This window comes from Nematostella vectensis, chromosome 1 (genome assembly GCF_932526225.1).
Source record: "Nematostella vectensis chromosome 1, jaNemVect1.1, whole genome shotgun sequence".
Classification (NCBI taxonomy): Eukaryota; Metazoa; Cnidaria; class Anthozoa; order Actiniaria; family Edwardsiidae; genus Nematostella; species Nematostella vectensis.
This window is the reverse complement of record NC_064034.1, coordinates 4,936,573-4,958,415: the sequence shown is the minus strand read 5'-3', so window position 1 is coordinate 4,958,415 and position 21,843 is coordinate 4,936,573. Positions and strand designations below refer to the sequence as shown.

The window sequence follows — 21,843 nt, the reverse complement described above, 5'->3', positions numbered from 1 at the left end:
ACTCTTTTCGATAAGAAACTTGAAGGCACAAGCTGTGAACAAGCTATGACAAATTGCGAGTACGAAACCTACCTTTTTTTGATAAGAAACTTGAAGGAACAAGCTGTGAACAAGCTATGACAAATTGCGAGTACGAAACCTACCTTTTTTCCATAAGAAACTTGAAGGAACAAGCTGTGAACAAGCTATGACAAATTGCGAGTACGAAACCTACCTTTTTTCCATAAGAAACTTAAAGGAACAAGCTGTGAACAAGCTACGACAAATTGCGAGTACGAAACCTACCTCTTTTGGATAAGAAACTTGAAGGAACAACTGTGAACAAGCTTTGACAAATTGCGAGTACGAAACCTACCTTTTTTTCATACGAAACTTGAAGGAACAAGCTTTGACAAATTGCGAGTACGAAACCTACCTCTTTTCGATAAGAAACTTGAAGGAACAAGCTGTGAACAAGCTACGACAAATTGCGAGTACGAAACCTACCTTTTTTTCATAAGAAACTTGAAGGAACAAGCTGTGAACAAGCTATGACAAATTGCGAGTACGAAACCTACCTTTTTTCCATAAGAAACTTGAAGGAACAAGCTGTGAACAAGCTTTGACAAATTGCGAGTACGAAACCTACCTTTTTTCCATAAGAAACTTGAAGGAACAAGCTGTGAACAAGCTATGACAAATTGCGAGTACGAAACCTACCTTCTTTCGATAAGAAACTTGAAGGAACAAGCTGTGAACAAGCTATGACAAGTTGCTAGTACGAAACCTACCTCTTTTCGATAAGAAACTTGAAGGAACAAGCTGTGAACAAGCTACGACAAATTGCGAGTACAAAACCTACCTTTTTTCCATAAGAAACTTGAAGGAACAAGCTGTGAACAATCTTTGACAAATTGCGAGTACGAAACCTACCTTTTTTTGATAAGAAACTTGAAGGAACAAGCTATGACAAATTGCGAGTACGAAACCTACCTTTTTTTCATAAGAAACTTGAAGGAACAAGCTGTGAACAAGCTATGACAAATTGCGAGTACGAAACCTACCTTTTTTCCATAAGAAACTTAAAGGAACAAGCTATGACAAATTGCGAGTACGAAACCTACCTTTTTTCCATAAGAAACTTGAAGGAACAAGCTGTGAACAAACTACGACAAATTGCGAGTACGAAACCTACCTCTTTTCGATAAGAAACTTGAAGGAACAGCTGTGAACAAGCTTTGACAAACTGCGAGTACGAAACCTACCTTTTTTCCATAAGAAACTTAAAGGAACAAGCTATGACAAATTGCGAGTACGAAACCTACCTTTTTTCCATAAGAAACTTGAAGGAACAAGCTGTGAACAAGCTACGACAAATTGCGAGTACGAAACCTACCTCTTTTCGATAAGAAACTTGAAGGAACAGCTGTGAACAAGCTTTGACAAACTGCGAGTACGAAACCTACCTTTTTTTGATAAGAAACTTGAAGGAACAAGCTGTGCACGCCTTCTGAGGTGACGAAGTTCTGCTAGAGAACGTGACAGCTAGTCGCCTATAAACAGTGGATGACGTGAATTGTGATTGGTCGAAGTTAGAAACCTTTTTTAAAAGTTTAATAACCGGTGTTTTCGTTCTTTGAGGGCTCCCTAGGAGGCCAAACACGAGAAATAAATACGATTTAAGAATTTCAATGACAAAGCTTATTAGGAGTAGCCAAGAGTAACCATTTTCTTAATAAACATAACAATTTTACAATTTATTCTTAATTTTGTTTTGTTATGAGAAATAACAGATGTGTTTTGCTGGCGATATAGTGCTCTTACTACCAGTAGTAGAATACAAATAAAGATTGGAAGACTGCATGCAATGATCAATTACTGTAGTCTTTCTTTTTTAGCAAGTTTCCCGTGGATTTAGTTTTACCTAAGCAAATAAAGCATGTATGGTAGGTGAATTATGGATTTATCAGAAAATGGTTTAGAGAAGATGCGAATTGTTGGATTATTTGACTTTTCGTTAAATAATCTTTCTTTTATGCCTTTCTTTAAACATAACTTTAGCCTAGTCTTTCCAAATTTGTTTTCTCTCCAGCTGTCAAGTTATAAGTTTTCTTAACCATTTCAAAATGAAGCTTGAAAACAGTTAACAAAAGATTTCCCCCTCAATATAATCCTGTTAACAAAACAAACAAACAGACAAACATTTACGTTCATTTACGTTGTGTTTGGCCAAATCGTTTTCCTATAAGCAGTTAGATGTGTGTGTTATTACGTGGTTATGGTAACGAAGCTATTCAAATATATAATTGATGCATCATACGAACCCTTGCTTACTGCAGAGTCGGACATCTACGAGGACCCCTCTGTCCGATATGAGGGCAAGAAGATCCTCCAGCCTGACCCAACAAACATGGAAAATTACCTCGTGAGTCTTTATAGTAGCCCTTGTAGTACAATCAACTTCCTGCCCTGAAAGTGGTGTCCGTTATTAGATCTATTTCCTTCTAGAAATACCATTGATGGGAGCCTTGCCTCCTCCCCTCTCCTCCCCACCCCACCCCCCCGTCCCCCTTCTTCCTGCCCCCTTCTTTTCCGGAATGAAATTTATTGAAGAAATATACGAAAGCTCAGATCCTAGAATTTATCTTCCGCTTAATATTTTATAAATCCATAAATCCCTTGGAGATGGCGCCCTTTGCTCGCGATATCTTTGCGCCGCCCCTTGGGTATCATACGCCCATGGAGTCATATCCGTTTCTCTCATTTTCAGGTGCCATTTCCCAATCTTCACTTAAAGGCGGCACTGCTGATGGAGGGGCGAAACCCCCCTGATCTTGAGCAGCAAAATAAGGAAGAAGATCTTGAGGTATGTTTGGAGGGCTTTGCAAATAGCCGTTTTTGAAATTGTCCTACTATAATGCTAAATATTGATGTTGCTGGAACCGCTTAACTCTGCGACACACTGGGCTATTTTTACACTCATATGAGCATGTGGCAAACGCCAGCGAATTTGATCTCCAGTATCGGATGAATCAGGCGACTAGATATCGGCAAATTTGCCGACGCCCTTGCAGCAGACAGACATGGCGATTGAAATTCGCTCGTGCGAGCGTGTCGTAGGCTTTAGGAACAGACTTGAGTGTAATAATGCGATTGTCTCTAGACCCTCAGTACCATATCAGACAGCCTTTCCCTTGCACCTACCGACATCTACATGTCCCCTGGGACCACGCCCCGAAGGCTGTCCCTCGCCAGTATCCCCGCCCTGGAGCGACAGCTAAACCGCCTGGAGCAAGAGAAGCAGGCCACCGCACTACTCTGGGACTTGCCTTACTTTGGCGACTCTCCAGTATCATCACCACCCCGCACCCCACCCCCAGAGCCTACACCGCCACCTACCCCTCCTCCGGTTAGTAAGATTTTGTTACACTTCCTGCCTGTTGTGTGACGGGGCCCAAGCTTTCCCCTGATAAGATATTTCTCAATTTCCCCGTTGGCCTTACCCCACCCCTGCTTCGTAAGATTTGTGTCCCAGTCCCTGTTGGTCATGCAACAGTGCCCTTTCCCCCCCTGGGTAAGTAGTATATTGTAGTATGTCTTCAAGGATCCCTGGCACTTCCACCCAACCCACCCCTAGTAGGGACAACATAGGTTGCCTAGTAGGCAACATATCTATGCTCGCAAGCCTAGTTTTCCTAGAGAGGATATCATTGATGTTCTACGAATTATTTTCAAGGAATCATCCGAGGAGGAAGAAGAAGAAGAGAAATCAGGTAGGTCTTATTCAAAGTCCCGATCCCTTTATATTTAAAAGATGTATTTTATTATTCTACACTTGTAATATAGGGTAATCTGGTTTAATAGAAATGTATTCGAGGTATCGGGAGATCACAAAAATGCATAACATTTTCCGTTTTCATCTTTTTCGAGGATGCAAAACTGGAGCATTTAAAAGAAAAATTAGAGGAATATCAAATTGTTAGTTTCCACACCGGGAGGCTTTTAAATCTTAGGCGTCACTACCGAGAAGCCTGTCTTAAAATAAAAACAAATTGAATACTTTGAATTTAATACTAATTAAATAATTCGGTCGGATTTTAGCCGATCTCGGGCACTCGCTTTAACCAATTTCAGGCGCTATAAGTTTTAGCTTGCTAGCCGGCTCTCATTCGGGCTTGTTCGTTTTCGGATATTGGGAATCGCGAAGGCCGAGGTGCGCTGGGGCGAGGGTGCGAAAAAATAAGAAAATAAAATTCTTACCACAGGATTCCGGATTCAGAAAGAAACTGACTAACCCCAAATGAGAGCCGGTAGCAGAAGATGTTGTCTGCGATTTCGTAAGCTTATCTTTGGGAATTACCAGGAAAGTTCAGAGGAAAACACCAACAGCATCAAATAACAATATCTACCGGACTTTTAAAAGTTAGGAAAAGATGGCGATGGTATTTGCTAAGACATTGGAAATGTCTTAGCAAATACCTTACCTTACTTTGTTATTTACGAGGCTTAGAATAAACGGATAACAAAAAATATATATATTTAGTCGTTGAAATATTCGCACTACAATCCCGGACTGATCAATCGAAAGCTCTTTTAATTGTTTGATTTCTGCGCGATCGGACTCAATGGAAATCATCTTTTTTCATAATCGAAATTGTTACCAATATTATCACCATGGCAACCAAAACCGCTATCGTCATAATCATTATCAGCATTATCACCATGACAACCAGCAGTGATATCGTCATCATTACCGCTAAATAAGAATGGGGCGCTTATTGGAAGCTTGGCACTGCAATGAGCATATACAGTTATATGTTAATAAGGCTCGCACAGTAATCGAACAACATGTAAGGGCTGACCTAAGCTTTATTTATTTAATTGAATTTATTGTACATCATATTTTAATTGTAAATATGTTATATATTCATGGAAATGGCCGTCTTAATAAAATCACCGAATGCTAGGGATGATCTCTTCCACCACCCAAGAATACCCATTGCAATCAGCCGTTACGGCAAAACCTCCCCTAGACAAGATTTTCTAGCTACGGCCGTTACGGCATAACCTCCCCTAGACAAGATTTTCTAGCTACGGCCATTATGGCATTCCCTCCCCTTGACAAGATTTTCTAGCTACGGCCGTTACGGCATAACCTCCTCTGGTCAAGATTTTCTAGCTACGGCAATTATGGCATTCCCTCCCCTAGACAAGATTTTCTAGCTACGGCCGTTATGGCATAACCTCCCCTAGACAAGATTTTCTAGCTACGGCAGTTACGGCATAACCTCCTCTGGTCAAGATTTTTTAGCTACGGCCGTTACGGCATAACCTCCCCTAGACAAGATTTTCTAGCTACGGCCGTTACGGCATAACCTCCCCTAGACAAGATTTTCTAGCTACGGCAGTTACGGCATAACCTCCTCTGGTCAAGATTTTTTAGCTACGGCCGTTACGGCATAACCTCCTCTGGACAAGATTTTCTAGCTACGGCCATTATGGCATTCCCTCCCCTAGACAAGATTTTCTAGCTACGGCAGTTATGGCATTCCCTCCCCTTGACAAGATTTTCTAGCTACGGCCGTTACGGCATAACCTCCTCTGGTCAAGATTTTCTAGCTACGGCCGTTACGGCATAACCTCCTCTGGTCAAGATGTTCTAGCTACGGCCGTTACGGCATAACCTCCCCTAGACAAGATTTTCTAGCTACGGCCATTATGGCATTCTCTCACCTAGACAAGATTTTCTAGCTACGGCCGTTATGGCATTCCCTCCCCTAGACAAGATTTTCTAGCTACGGCCGTTACGGCATAACCTCCCCTAGACAAGATTTTCTAGCTACGGCCATTATGGCATTCTCTCACCTAGACAAGATTTTCTAGCTACGGCCGTTATGGCATTCCCTCCCCTAGACAAGATTTTCTAGCTACGGCCGTTACGGCATAACCTCCTCTAGACAAGATTTTCTAGCTACGGCCGTTACGGCATAACCTCCTCTGGTCAAGATTTTCTAGCTACGGCCGTTACGGCATAACCTCCTCTGGTCAAGATTTTCTAGCTACGGCCGTTACGGCATAACCTCCTCTGGTCAAGATTTTCTAGCTACGGCCGTTACGGCATAACCTCCTCTGGTCAAGATTTTTTAGCTACGGCCGTTACGGCATAACCTCTGGTCAAGATTTTCTAGCTACGGCCGTTATGGCATTCCCTTCCCTAGACAAGATTTTCTAGCTACGGCAGTTATGGCATTCCCTCCCCTAGACAAGATTTTCTAGCTACGGCCGTTATGTCATTCCCTCCCCTAGACAAGATTTTCTAGCTACGGCAGTTATGGCATTCCCTCCCCTTGACAAGATTTTCTAGCTACGGCCATTATGGCATTCCCTCCCCTAGACAAGATTTTTTAGCCACGGCCATTATGGCATTCCCTCCCCTAGACAAGATTTTCTAGCCACGACCCTTGTGGTATTCCCTCCTCTAGACAAGATTTTTTAGCCACGGTGGTCGTTTCAAAAGTTGCTGGGGAAAAATCTGTTCCTTTTTTCCAGGAGGGACCCAGCCAGCATTGGTTTGGCATTTTAGCACATGAATAATTGTCCGTTTACCCAACCGATCGGGACGATATTCCCAAGCATCCGCTCCAGCTCCCCCAAAAATATTCCCAGCATCTTCACAGGCAGCAAAATAAAAAAAAGGGCTGCGGAACAGATCCTTTCTGTGCCCTTGTATATTTGGCCTTACTTGGCCCTTCCCTATATTTTTACACCCCCCCCCCTTGCTTGGCCCTTCCCTATATTTACAGCCCGCCTTACTTGGCCCTTCCCTATATTTACAGCCCGCCTTACTTGGCCCTTCCCTATATTTACAGCCCGCCTTACTTGGCTCTTCCCTATATTTACAGCCCGCCTTACTTGGCCCTTCCCTATATTTACAGCCCGCCTTACTTGGCCCTTCCCTATATTTACAGCCCGCCTAACTTGGCCCTTCCCTATATTTACAGCCCGCCTTACTTGGCCCTTCCCTATATTTACAGCCCGCCTTACTTGGCCCTTCCCTATATTTACAGCCCGCCTTACTTGGCCCTTCCCTATATTTACAGCCCGCCTTACTTGGCCCTTCCCTATATTTACAGCCCGCCTTACTTGGCCCTTCCCTATATTTACAGCCCGCCTTACTTGGCCCTTCCCTATATTTACAGCCCGCCTTACTTGGCCCTTCCCTATATTTACAGCCCGCCTTTCTTGGCCCTTCCCTATATTTACAGCTTGCCTTACTTGGCCCTTCCCTATATTTACAGCCCGCCTTAATTGGCCCTTCCCTATATTTACAGCCCGCCTTACTTGGCCCTTCCCTATATTTACACCCCGCCTTACTTGGCCCATCCCTATATTTACACCCTGCCTTACTTGGCCCTTCCCTATATTTACATCCCGCGTTACTTGGCCCTTCCCTATATTTACAGCCCGCCTTACTCTGCCCATCCCTATATTTACAGCCCGCCTTACTTGGCCCTTCCTTATATTTACAGCCCGCCTTAATTGGCCCTTCCCTATATTTACAGCCCGCCTTACTTGGCCCTTCCCTATATTTACAGCCCGCCTTACTTGGCCCCTCCCTATATTTACAGCCCGCCTTACTTGGCCCTTCCCTATATTTACAGCCCGCCTTACTCTGTCCATCCCTATATTTACAGCCCGCCTTACTTGGCCCTTCCCTATATTTACAGCCCGCCTTAATTGGCCCTTCCCTATATTTACAGCCCGCCTTACTTGGCCCATCCCTATATTTACAGCCCGCCTTAATTGGCCCTTCCCTTTATTTACAGCCCTCCTTACTTGGCCCTTCCCTATATTTACAGCCCGCCTTACTTGGCCCTTCCCTATATTTACAGCCCCCCCCCCCCCTTCCTGCCCTGCTCTCTCATTTTCTTTTATTTTCTCTTCGCTAACTTCCCCTCTGAAAGCCGCATTGTCACCAGTTTACTTCCGGAGGTCCGACGGAAACCTCAACAAAAGAATCTATTAGAATCCGAGATATTTAAATATATCAAGATATTATCAATCACATCCCCAAAGAAACTTCCAATAGACACTCTTCTTTCAATATTTTTAAATAGTTTTAGCGTTTTCCGTTAAAAATTATCAGAGATTGTTACGTAATCGACCGGAAGTATGCTGGTGACAATGCGGCTTTAAGCACCAAATTATCGATCAGGCCCTATCAAAAACACTCCTTAATCTTTTGCGGAGCTGCTTAATGTATGAAAAGTAGATGAAGACATTTACCATTCCGTTAGAAAGGGCCATTATCGAAAAGCTGTATCGTATTATGAACTCTTCAGCAAAACGAAGGTCGGGCTTGACCGTGATGTTTAGAGCGATGTACACAAACCACAGCAGGTATGGAGCAGCGAACGAGACCACAATGGTGACAAACATTCGCGTGGTCTTGTGCTTCCAGGCGTCAGACTTCTGATTGGAGCGTACTTCAGGCGACACTGTTCTCTTATTTAGGTGCCTGGTGATGAGGATAGCGATGATGAGTAACCCAATAGTAGGGATTAGGTTCATAATCACGATAAATATCAGGACCATGACTCTGTGCGTGGTCACGGTATCGTCAGTGAAGCAGACCAGGGTGAAATGATCTTGATCGATGATGGCTGGGATCATTCCGCTTGTTGCAGTATACACCATGGTCATTAGCACGCCAGCAACCCAAGCACCGGCGATAAGTACCTTGACAAGTCGGTTAGAAGGAAGGTGGAAGGGACGGAGCACCGCTAGGTATCGTTCTACCGCAATGACTACGAGGTTGTTGATAGTAATCACTGGAAATGAAATAATCACAGTTCGATACGCTTTGCATCTCCAATCACTCGTGAGGAAATCGATAAACATCTGTGTAGTTGACAAAGGTATACTTATGATACTTGCGCAAAGATCGGACGTGGCGAGGCTCAGCACGAAATAAGAGGCGTGTGCCCTGCCTAGGGCTCTTGCTGCGCGCTTTTCTGTTCTTGTAAAGTGGATGATGAGTGCGTTGCCGACTGCAGCAAGAATGCCTATGGTGTAGGCTGTTACTGTCAGGGAGACCTTGGCGGGGTATTCTAGAGGCATAAATGTGTAAGTCATGCTCCTCGATCTTTCTGCTGTCGAGTTGGCATTTAATATCAGATGATCTTGCTCGTAGGTGGAGTTCATCTACAACAAAAATAGGAGTTATGAGTCTTTGCATAATACTTTATCATAATTTTTGAATGCCAATGAAAAGTCACTTGAATACCCTCGTATGACGTTATACTTATTTTGATTGTAAATGTAATGTGCATATTTTTTTCGTGGTCCGGTATCTGTCGAATCGCGCGCTCTGGTTGGCTCTTTTGAGGTCCGGAATCCTACGATCTGGACCCTGAGATATCGGACCGTTCATCCCCAAAGCTCGAAATAATGATTCGATTTGTAAAATGACGATTGAAAAAAGTACTTTTTAATCCAATTTTACGGAGCTTTACATTAAAACGGCACTTTCTTTGTCACTTTATCTGGATTCATTTCCTGTGTTTTCGCCGTAATGATTTTGCAACGACAATTTGAAGTTTGCTAAAATTTTATTCAAGATAGAAAAAGCAGCAAATCATCTTTATACGAAGAAAATATGTGTTCAACATATGGTGTCATTCTGTTCATCTTTGCGAATAGGACGCGACCGAAGACTACTAAATAAGAGTATTTTGTTGTTGTTTCGGATTATGAAAATGACTGCAACAATTCGAGTTTTAATCCATGTTCGTGTTTAAATCTTTTTAAAACGACGGCTTGGCGAAGTTTTTAATTTCAAATTTACCGCGAACAGACATTACTCAAAACCTAAGATTGGGGAAGAGGACATCAGCTCAGTAATTTTATTAACGCAAAATAACATGCAGTTAAAACACGGGTAGAATTATCCTAAATTAGTTTCCAGAGACACGACCATAAGGCATGGCTCGGGCGAAATGACTCAGAACCAATTTCAAAATTAAGCAGTTACACAAGTGGTGTTCGCGTTGCTTGCTGGAATATTTTTATCCAGAGAGCGCACTAGATATTTTAGGTGATTTTCGTCACCAACCCGTCATATTTAACAGCAACAACATAAGAAGCTAAAATATTTAGAGAAATTATATATTTTTTTTACTAAAACGCCAGGTGGATATGGTGTACACCTGTTCGCGATCCTTTTTCATGCAAAAAATAGGGTTGTTTTTTTTTTAGAAGAAAAAAAAAACACTCATCTAACATCGATTTCAAATCAACTTTCGCCAGGAAAATCCACTTTTACGTTAAAACTAAACTACATCCTAAATTACAGTTCCTGTTGATGTTTTGCATATTCGGCTCTAATCTATGAATGGAACTTAACCGATCGCCAAGCGTTCTATCTAACATCTAAACCTCGATTATTTTTTATCACTTTGTGGATAAATAAAAATGACACACAATTTTTACCCGCAACTTATTGAATCTGGCAAAAAGACTAACTTTTGAAAAATTTGAAATAATGCACCCTCCTTTTTGATCCGCAACCATTGAATTCAAATAAGACATATCTATGGAAACAAAAGAAAAATGAAAGAGCGAAAAATACCCCCAAAATTTTGTTTTCATATTTGTGTCTGGTTAACAAGGCAAAAAAAGGGTTAATTTGTCGTACCTTGTGATGGGAGCTGTTAAATCTCCGGAGGGCGTCTTGGGGAGCTGTTTACTCTTCAAAGAGCGTCTTGGGGTGCTGTTAATTCTCCGAAGGGCTTCTTGGAGTGGCGGGCCGTGTGTGTGTGGGACACTGGTTGGCCACAACGAGGCATGACCTCCCCCCCCCCCCTTGTGCCTGAGAGGGATGTGTAATGTTGGCGGATCTTTATTGTTTATGAGCTTCACAAGTTAGAAAAATAGAATGATTCAATGTGCCAGCTAATAATCAATCCAGCATAAACATTAGAGAATAACTTACTTGAATATACCAACGTCTAATACTGTTTTGAATATCTTTACTTCAGAACTTGTCTACATGGCGTCAGGTGCTTTTTTTACTTGGGATGCGCCTGATTGACATTCGTAATGTCGTATTGTTCTTGGGAAATAACAAAGTAATTTTCTCGACAAACCCTCAGAAGATCTATGCGTCATTCACTGCAATCAATCCCGAAAATAAGTGTTCACTAGCCGCCAATCCAATGTGAATTTAGAAATATAGAGTGAGATTTGAAAGTGAAATTGCTCAATACAAACGTAGAACTACAAAAGCAGAAAAAAAATATTTATCAGGTTTTTTTTGCCGTTTGATATGTGAATCAAGCTAAAGAAATGTTTTCGTGCAGAGACTTCAAGATGCAAGGCCCACATTTAAGTAGTTCCTGGACTTTTAAAAACTGTTGTTTTTTAATTAGAAGATTTTTATTGTCGCTTGGTGTGTGCATCAAGGAAAGAGATGTTTTCGATGAGATGAGATGGAGTAATTACGCCAAAGCCCACACATTTTGGTAGTTCCCGGATTTAGACTGTTGTTTTTGCTTCTTTAATTGCGTTTTTTCACTCTTGAACTCTTAGCTCGTGCACAAAAGCAAAAACGTTTTGGAAAATAGATTTCAAAGTGAATGGTAGCAGGTGTCTGTTAAGCCTTGGTGACCTTTTATATAAAATACTCGAGCTAAACCTCAAAAAGTCAAGCATGCTGGTCATGTTTTCGTTCACTCAATTGAGCGCCACAATAAAACATTACCAAAAAAATAACGATGACACAATCTTACTTGACATCAACTCAAGCTACTCAGGAAAATAAATAATTATCTTGCGTTGGATAACTTACCCACTAATAGTTGGGACATTTAATGATTAACAAGAGTTAATGTTTTTCAATTTTCCACGATACTTTACTGGTTTGAAAGAGCAAAAAAAATGGCAAGTTTTCCCAAAAAATTAGGTCTGGAAAACTTCGGTAAGCATGAATTTTCGCATAGAGGTTCCCTATGTTATGTAAACCAACATATCAAAAAGTGTTTTTTTTCTAATGGATTCGTCTTCGAGATATGAGGCTTGTAGTGCAATTTTCAAATGTTCAAAGTATGAATTCTCCTTGTTTTTAGGAAGAAGTCGGGCTCTGATCAGAAATTAAGCCAAATTTGCTCCCTTATATATAAATTTCATATCTTCTAAATTCTTTAAAATTTGGAATTAAGATTTTTGTCAGAGGAACTCCTTGTATGCGGAATCTTGAGCTTATATATTGAGAATGGGAAAATTTCATGCCATCTTTTTGCTTTGTCGGTTTGACAATGGCGACTTTTTTACGTGTTCGATAGTGTTGTCTCCAAAAATTGCCCAAAATAAACTTTGGAAGTAGGGAAACAACACTATGAAAAACGAAAATGAAACAAGCTTAAAAAAAAATGCTAATATTTATGATATATGGGTCGACACTTGGGGTATGGTTTATGTTTAAAATGTTCGCAAAATAAAGTTACTGTACGATTTGCTCACCAAAAGTGCTCAAAAACGTCCCGTGTAATTAAGTGCCTCATCCTAGATATGTTTTGCGCTTGCTCAGGAGGTACACTGGTATCGGCGTAAGCTATCTAGGGTTGATATTATAATGAAAAGGGAAACAGGGGCAAAAAAACTGCTAATGCATAGCAAATTCAAGGGAAACTTATTTTGTTTCGTGTAAGCCGGATTTTCGAGCTTTCGAGGGTAAAAGTACTTGATTAAAAAGAGAACCCGATTCTGGCGGGGTCGAATTTACAGTAAATGCATAAAGAAAATCCATGGAAAATAATTTGCTTCGATCTAGTTGAAGGCTAGTAGATTTACCGAGGGTAGAGAAGCGGATGTTTCGATTTACCGAGGGTAGAGTAGCGGATGTTTCGATTTACCGAGGGTAGAGTAGCGGATGTTTCGATTTACCGAGGGTAGAGTAGCGGATGTTTCGATTCCAGGGTTTGATTTATCGGGAATAAATGTGCAGAAGTTTCGTTCACATCAGAGCTTTTTTATTCTGTTCAGAGAGTAAATTCGGCGAGACGGAGAAGCCGCCAGCGTGCACCGAATGCAAGGACGCTGTAAAAGGCCCTAAGGACCGGAAGGCGGTCAACATCCCCAGCTTCCGGCGCGAGGGGGGTAGACTCGGGAATGTTCGCATCGACTCCAAGAAGCTGAGGGGGACTGGGCCGGGTTACGCTGCTCCAGTGGTGCGGGATTCCTATGTCCCGCCTGAACCCAAGCAAGTCAAGGTTGGTCTAGTCACAAATAAATCCACTCCTTGTAATGAAAATGTGCACGTTTGGCAAGGTTATTAAAAAAAGAACGAAAAAAAAAAACGAAAACAAATTAAAAACATAAATACCGAATGCATTGATTCTTGGTAGGTTCAAGGAAGTAAAATAACCTTTTTTTAAATTATTTTTCCTTGGAAAACTCTAATCGGGTATTACAGCCGTTTTTAAGTAAAGATTGGAAAAGGGAGAATATCTTGTCATGAGACAAGATAAAGAAAGAAAGCCCAAAATGGATATTATTTAAAGCCGAAGTCAATTCCATTCCTCGTCTGGGAATAGCGCTCAGTCAATCATACCACCGTGACCAATCAATTCCCTAGCTGTGTGCAGTCATTGGTTTATGATCCGACAATGAAAACATGAAGCCTCCGATTGTTCTAGACGGTTGTTTGACTAAACGCTATTGCCAAAGGATTTTGTATTCGCCGAGGTAGCGCAACAACGTATTCGGCTATAATAGCAGTACAGTCAGGCAAATACACGCTATTTTCCTCTCAATTCTACTGTTCTAACATTTTAAATGTATATTTTCCAAGGCCCGACGTGCCCCTAGATCAGTCGTCAAGAAGTCCAAAAAAAATAAAGAGAAAAAGGAAGACGAAGACGCAGAGAACGCTGATCAGCAACCCGGCGATGCCAGTCATCCCCCTGGTACAGACGGCACTGAGGGAGGGCAGGGCAGAGATGAAGTACGTAAAGCCATTCTCGACATCCCCGGCGAAGGTGGCAGCGACATGAAGTCTAGACTGCAGCGAGAGGTCCAGGAGGCTAGACGGAATGCCGTCAAGACAGACGAGGAAGAAGGGGCGTCCGGGAGGGAGGGAGGGGAGCAGGAGGCTGGTAAAGGAGGGCTGGAGGGTGCCAGAGGAAGGCAGGAGGGTGCCAAGGTAGGCGAGGGGGTAGACGGTAGCAGATGGGGCGTTTCTGAGGATGAGACTGAGGAAGGCACACGTGATGAAGATGATGGCAGAGGTAAGGTGTTCCTCATATTGGGAGTCCCTGTCTTGTGATAACTAAATGTTGGCTTACTACGAACGAAATTTGTCTGCATCCAGGTGGACGCTTTAATCGACGGAAAAGTTGGCGCGCGATTGTGTTTGGCTTATTTGGAAGACTAACATTTATTTTTTGGTCAATGTCGTAAACCGTGTTTGCAAATGGTTTCCTGCCATCACAAACAAGAATAATGATATAAAAGATAAGTTACCAATAACCCATGAGTATCCTATTTTATCTCCAGATCCCTTGCGTCAGACTGTGCAATCTTCTGTGAACACCCGAAGCCGAGGAGAAGACCCGGATGACGCCCAGGCTGACCAATCAGGAGATGAGTATCATAGTACACGACGAGCAACAAAAAGAGATGGCACAACGCATGCGCATGGCAAGCACGGTACCGAGGCTGGAGGGGACAGTGCACGTGATTATGACCCAGGCTTCACGCGGGTAGTGTATGTCGATCCGGAGTCTGGGCAAACTGTAGAAGGTTATTACAATGAGATGCCTAAGGACGCTGAAGTCTTGCACATAGCGGATGATGGCGCGGCTGGGGATGATGATGGTGACTATGGCGATTATGAAGATGAAGGGCCCGAGGGGCTGACAAACTCCAGACAGGGTGGCAAACGCCAAAAGTCGGTCACCTTCAGCGAGCACAAGAACATCAGGCGAATCCCAAGAGCCTCTCGCGGGAGCATCACCCAAGCAAGGGGACCTGATTTCGCAAGGAACCAAAGAAGAGGGAGCGGACAGGGAAGGAGCTCCGTGGTCCCCATTGACGATCCCCAGCTTCAAGCGGACCTGATAACAGGGGAATCTTCATCCTCCAGGGACATGTCCCCTTTAACGATATTCGCGTTGGCACGGAGTAGGAAGCAGAACGCGCGCAAGAGCCCACAGCGCGGGGCACGCCCTCCTGAGGGGACCGGTTACGTCATGTACGCCGTGTCCGAGACGACCCCTGACGGGCGTACTCTATTCATCGATAGCCCCGAAGACGATAGGGATCTATCCGACAGGGAGGCGCCTCAAATAGACGTCCACACGCAGCCGCGCGTGTCTGCCTCGCCGACCGAGAGACCCAGGAGCTCAACACGCACTCAGCCCGACATGGTCACGTGGTGCCTGCAGGCGCTGAAGAAGTCGCATCGCCAGATTATGTTCCCCCCCAAGCCGAGACGGCCCGGTAGTTCTCCTAGCATACGGAGCGTGGCGTCTGCGTGCAGCAAAAAAGAGGGTAAGCATTTATGTGAAATTTGCTTGGACACGCAGATTTTGTTCAACGGGGAATTGTGCTAGGTGCGAAGTAATCTTTTTGTAGCTACTGCGCATGTGCGAGTAGCTACCATGTCATCACGTCGAAAAAAAAAAAAAAACAGGAAAAAGGAGTGAAAACGCCCGTGGGGTATGCTGGGAACTTCGGCCTTCGGGAGATCGGGAATAGGACATGGATGGGTTTTTTTAATTAGCTTTGAATCTCTTCTATAAGAAAGATCCTATTAAATTTTCTGAACATTTAAAGATTTTGTCAAAACAATTCCTACATTATTCGCTGCATAAGAAAGTTTGAAACAAATTACATAATTATAACCCGAGCTCGCTCTATTTCAAGTTGTAATCGCTCAGCCTTACGTCTAGTTATTGATTTACAAAAAGCTCGCAATACGTGTATTTTATCATGTTTTCCGCAGAATGATAGTTTTACCTTTTCCTAGATTGTAAACATGCACGCCTGTCAGTATAGGGACTATTTGTGTTTGAAATTTTAGTTCCTTGACCGTAAAAGAAGCTGAAATTTGGCATGTTTTCCAAGTCCTTCAAACAATACGAAGAAGCGAGGTTTATGAACTAAATTTTAGTTTGAAAGTGCTTGTCGGTGTAGCGTAGTTGGTAGAGCTTAGCCTACTTGTAGGCTTTGATAGTTTTTCCGGGGTTTTCGTATTTCAGTAGCTTATTCAAGGGTAAATCAAGAATTTATAGCTAATCGATCAAGCCAACAGTTTTGAAAACATCTTTCAACAATCTAAATTTGCACACGATTATTGCCAAATATGTTATATGTATTGTGTATATACCTGAAATTACAGTTAAACATTTCTTAAACTATAATAGTTGTTGCAGTAGCTACATGCACGCCTCGCGGGGCTATTTTTTATAGCTTTTTCAAATGAAGGTGCACTCGAGATGCATGACGTTCCCAACCATCATGGGTTTCAAATTGATGATCGACTTGATAAAGAATGATCGTGATAGTACATCTTTTTTGAAAAAGGTTGTGTTTGAAAATGGGTGTGTGGCGGAGCACTCTATGGTCTTATGAGTGAACAAGCGTAGTGACAAGTATAATACTGAGTCTAACAAAATAGTTATGTGTACTTCATGTAACGTACTGGCCGAGGGACATTTTCTCCACTCTTCGTCTTTTTGATTCCTTGCCCTACCTTACCAGGCGAGACATTAGTTATCAACATGCGTGAGCACAGAACGTTGAGGCCCCAAACCGCTGACACCGTACGAACCACGGACAGCAAGGAAGAGTTCGCCATGTACCCATACCATGGCGTCGCACAAACACGTGACGAGCCTACGTCATTGCCGGTATCACGTGACCAGCTCAAGCGTGACGTCAGAGCAAAGACTGCCCCAGCCGGCAGGCGACCCAGCAGGGACAGTGATGGTAAGAGGCGCGTAGCTAATAAACGATTGGGGCCTTTTCCCATCTTATGTATGCAGTTTTTCTTTTAATGTTATTTACAGTTGATTTGGAGGAGGCATATCGGGAGATGCATGCAAGTATGGACGCCATAGGGAAATCAGTGAGTATGATATTTTACTGTCGAAACCGTTGTATCGCGACCCGCGTTTTAAAAACACGATTTGTTTTGGTTTTCTGTTCCGTCAGTAAAACCATTCTGAGCCGATCAGAGTCTCGCTTAGTGCACTTCCCTGGCTATCCTCTAGACGAAATCCAGATAGGCTCAGATACATTATGCCGGGATAATTTTAAGTATAATACTATAGTTGGAGCATCCAGCATAATGCCGGCATAATACCCATTTTTTCAGGCATAATAGTACAAAATCACTAAGGACATCAAGTAAGGTTCTCCTTTGCAGCCGCCCCAGGTTGCGTGACTTCGACCTCGGGCGGCTGCAAAGGAGACTAACCAACAAAATGAAAAAATAACTGAATGAATAAAGTGTGTGGGTGTTTTGATTTGGGGGCTCGGTACCTAGGTTTTAAATTTATGCCAGGCTGCTAAGCCCTTACAGTTGTCATCTCCTTTGCATACCTGTCACCATCCGAAAATCTCAAGGCTTGAGAATTTTTTTTGGGGAGGGGTGGGGTATTTCATTTTTGGGGGAGGGGTGGGTATTACCTTGAAGGCGTTTGCCGTATAGAAAGCTCTCACGAACAAATCCACTTATAGATCTCACGAGGGTGTTAGATAAATTGCGCTACGACTCAAGGGAATTATGGTTTCAAATATTTTAATAGAAAATAGAAAAAATGACGATTTTCTATAGAATAATTTTTCCGAAGCGATAATCGCTAAAAAGCGGGAGATTTGGTGCTCAACGCGGGAGGGCGGGAGAAGGGGTCCAAAATCTTGTGACTCCCGCCTAATGCGGGAGAGTTGACAGGTATGCCTTTGATCACTCATCGTGAGTCATGGCTGAGAGTTCAGAGTTGACCCTGCTGGGCCTGTTGTTGATTTGACTCATCCCCCTCTACAACATCAGAAGCTGCCAAGAATGCTTTATCGCAATTAAGTCCAAAACCTTCCACCTTGCCAGAACTCGACATTTATTCTATAGAAGGGCATGGAATATTGGTAAAAAATTTGGAAAGAACAATAATTTATGTCGAGCATAATACACCTTTTCGAGCATAATTTTGAGAATAATAAAATGTTTTTATGAGCATTGCTCAAAAGCATAATGCTCAAATTTTCGAGCTTAATGTATCTGACCCTAAATCCAGACAGTGTCGCGACAGAAAGCCAGGCAACTGCACTAGGCGAGAGATGGCAAGAATCTGATTGGCTTAGAATAATTTGACTGGCGGAACAGAAAATACCAAAAGACAAAAACAAGTCGATGTTTTGAAAATACGGCGTCGCGATACAACGGATTCGACAGTAAAGAGAAATGCGCTCAATAAGCTATCTGTAGTTGCAGTCAGATGTTTCGATTAGAGGGTTTATTTGCTGCCATCTTAAATTAAGTAATCATTTTCCCAAACAAAGCAGAGAAGGGCCTGTTTGCAGGCCAAATGTTATTTAAAGATGATGAAAACTAACGGCGTAGAACAAAAGTTCTAATTTATTCGCATTCCTTTAAAACATTCTGATTCGTTGACCCTTCTCATGCAATGTGCGCCTACATTAGACTGTGTTCTCTATTGGCTTCCGCCTTTTAAGATTGTTATTGAATTTATTTTCATAGGATAACAGCAGAGAGATGATATATCGATCGCACTCTGCTGGTGTCAGGTAATTCTCTAATCAGTACTTCAGTTTTCCGTTGAAAGTACTTCCCCCCCTAGACACTAAAGAGCCATGTAATTTAAACTTGGCCTGGATGGAGACTAAGTGTTAGCGTATCTTGAAACAAAAACCACTACATTTGAACTGTATTAGAGACTATTGTTGTATTTCTTGTAAGAGCTCACATAGCTTAGGCTTTTTGCAATTGTTTTTGTAGAGTTTTTTTGATCCCAGGAAAGCGATACAGTCTCGGTCTATATTAGTAGCAAACTATTGGTATATTGTTTGGAAGAGCTCTCTAAACTTTGGCTATTTGCATTTATTTGTAGAGCTGTTTCCTCGCATGATTTCCCATCATTGGAAGTGGAAGACTATAGCGGTAACTGGCAAGACATTGTGCTGCACAGGTAGAGTTCCTATTGATGTGAGGAATTCAGTCGATCTAAAAACACACCCATACGGTAGCTAATCTGCGACAGTAATGCCCATCTTCCTACCCCCCACCGACCCCTGGCATTTAGTTCTTAATTAACACTCATTTAATTGCCTCGTTAACTAAAGTATGCCAAACCAAATGTTCTTCAGGAGTAGTTCGGGATAGCCGATAGCTCTTCTGTTATATATCCTTTTTACACATTGCTTCAATACAGGGCACGACTGCTAAAGCAACAACGCCTCGAAAGACAGAAGAGCGCTAAAGAGAGACGCGACACGATTGATAACCAGCAAAAGGAGCGCCGTAAGAAAGCTGGTCACATAGAGTGTGCACAAGGTGCGGTGGGTTTTGAGTTCTTTTATTATTTTTACAGACAATCTCGTGGGGTTTTTTTCGAGTTCCCTGCCATAGGAAAATTTTTTACCATTTTATCATTTTACGGTCACCAACAACACGTAGTCAACGCCCATTTCCATCGATTCATTCAAGCGAGTAACTGGAATACTTTCAATAGCATAATGTATCGTATATGAACTTAGGTTGTTTTTTTGCATGTAATGTAGACAAAGCTGGTCGACTGAGCTTCCTTATCATGTATTTTTAGGATTCCAGTTTGCCGCATTTAGAAATTTTGTCTTCTTGTTTGTTTGTGTGTGTTTATTGCTTCTTGACATTTGTCATGTTTAAAGATACACTCAACAATTCGGAAAAGACGATCGAATTCATCACCCCATCCACTTCGCCCCACCCTCCGTTTCCTGGGGCTCCTGATGTCGTCTCGCGTGAGTTGCGAGAACAGGAGCTGTCTTCGGAGAGAGCTTTTCGCCTACGACTACGGCCTCGGTCGTCTGTCGGTACCCTCTCGCCGGTCGCTCGGTCCATCATCGATTTGAGGTCGTCGGAACACGATGTTGCGGATTTGTCAAATGTTATGCCGCGCTCGGCTACTGCTTCTATACCGGCCAAGTGCAGGTGAGTTAACCTCTTTAGAGCGACCTACATATTTTGATTAACCCGCAACAAACAGCTGATTGAGCCTTACCATAACGACCAACTTATATATAGGTGACCATTTTGGAAAGATTAAGACTGACTAAGTCTGAACCGTTACAGGGAACTATACAGCAAATAACCCGACGTAACGATCATATAATCACGACCATAGACAACCACCTCTAAGATATCCTTCGATCACCAATTACCACAAGAAAGCGGATGGCCAGGAAAACCATAGAGATTTGTACTGGATTCTTCGGCTAGTTTCCGGCTCTAATGACAGACAGTTAGAACCTTGGCCCACGAAAGACGCATAACATGACCCTTTTAATTAACGCAATACAAATTACTTATCCACAGCCGGTACGTGCTGATCACCGAAAAACCGGGGAAAAAGGGGCCCCGGGCCAGTCCTCTGGAGCAGAGCCTGCTCATGGCCAGGTTCCCAAACCAACCACCACCGCGCATGCGTAAAGGACGTATGAACAGGCTCCGCTCGACCGCCAACATCCGTCTGGAGAATGAGTGCTAATTTAAAATGTGTTGGCGGACGAATAACTAATAATATTTTTATTTCAAAGCAAAGATGCAGCGGGTATAAGAATGGTGGCAATGATAATGTCAATAGTAATTTTCACGGTCCCTGAACTGATTTTAGCCGATTTCGCCCTAATATTCTTTTAGAAATATAGGTTTGTATTTACCAAGAAAAAAAGTGAACATTTGTGTTTGAACATAAAAAGTGTGGGAATATATAGTTAATCACTATCTTATATTTTTCAAAGAAAGATTAATTTTAGATGGCTATATTTAGAAATAAACTTTTTTAGCATCTTTGTAAGAAAAATTGAATTCAAGCAAGTGTGGAATTTTATCCATCTTGAAGATAAGTGGAAGTCTCCAGGAAAACATTTATTTCGTTGATCGGTAAAAAACAAAGGCACAAATCAAAAGTCCAGAAACTACTTAAATGTGTGAGCTTTGCATCTTGAAGTCTCTGGAAAACGTTTCTTTAGCTTGATTCACATATCAAACGGCAAAAGTTTTGTTGCTTTTGTAGTTCGACGTTTGTATTGAGCAATTTCACTTTCAAATCTCACTTTATATTTCTAAATTCACATTGGGTTAGCGGCTAGCAAACACTTATTTTCGGGACAGATTGCAGTGAATGACGCATATATCTTCTGAGAGTTTGTCGAGAAAACGACTGTAATTTCCCAAGAACAATACGACATTACGAATGTCAATCAGGCGCATTCCAAGTAAAGAAAGCACCTGACGCCATATAGACAAGTTCAATTTTATTCTTATTATTTATGTTCTGAGGTAAAGATATTTCACACAGTAGTATACGTTGGTATATTAAACCCAGTTATTTTCAAAAGTTTATGCTGGATTGGTAAGGCTTATAATAACAATCCACATGACCCATCCCCCCACACAGGCACGAGGGGGGTAGGGATGTCTTATCCTGTTGTGTCCCGAACACACGGCCCGTCACTTAGAAAAGCTCTTCGAGCCCTTCCCAACACCCCATCGCTACCCCCCTTCGATACGCTTTTGCCTTATCCCGTTGTGGCTTATACACTGTGTCTCAAACACACGTTCCGCCACTCCAAGGGGCTTTTCGA

General features: G+C 42.5%; 1 protein-coding gene across 5 annotated transcripts in view; it reads left to right on the top strand.

Moving 5' to 3' along the window:
• LOC5517160 overlaps window positions 1-21,599 on the top strand; it is a 96,018-nt gene extending 74,419 nt beyond the window's left edge. For all 5 annotated transcript variants that reach the window (XM_048725729.1, XM_048725728.1, XM_048725725.1 and 2 more), the window contains 14 exons: window positions 2,319-2,404; window positions 2,750-2,845; window positions 3,143-3,388; window positions 3,716-3,752; window positions 13,021-13,247; window positions 13,829-14,264; window positions 14,533-15,528; window positions 16,741-16,968; window positions 17,049-17,107; window positions 18,740-18,786; window positions 19,110-19,187; window positions 19,431-19,552; window positions 19,906-20,188; window positions 20,573-21,599. In XM_048725729.1, the coding sequence (XP_048581686.1) occupies window positions 2,319-2,404; window positions 2,750-2,845; window positions 3,143-3,388; window positions 3,716-3,752; window positions 13,021-13,247; window positions 13,829-14,264; window positions 14,533-15,528; window positions 16,741-16,968; window positions 17,049-17,107; window positions 18,740-18,786; window positions 19,110-19,187; window positions 19,431-19,552; window positions 19,906-20,188; window positions 20,573-20,744 (3,113 nt within the window). In that variant the 3' untranslated portion in view covers window positions 20,745-21,599. The remainder of the gene's footprint in view (window positions 1-2,318; window positions 2,405-2,749; window positions 2,846-3,142; window positions 3,389-3,715; window positions 3,753-13,020; window positions 13,248-13,828; window positions 14,265-14,532; window positions 15,529-16,740; window positions 16,969-17,048; window positions 17,108-18,739; window positions 18,787-19,109; window positions 19,188-19,430; window positions 19,553-19,905; window positions 20,189-20,572) is intronic.
• The last annotated feature ends 244 nt before the right edge of the window (window positions 21,600-21,843 follow it).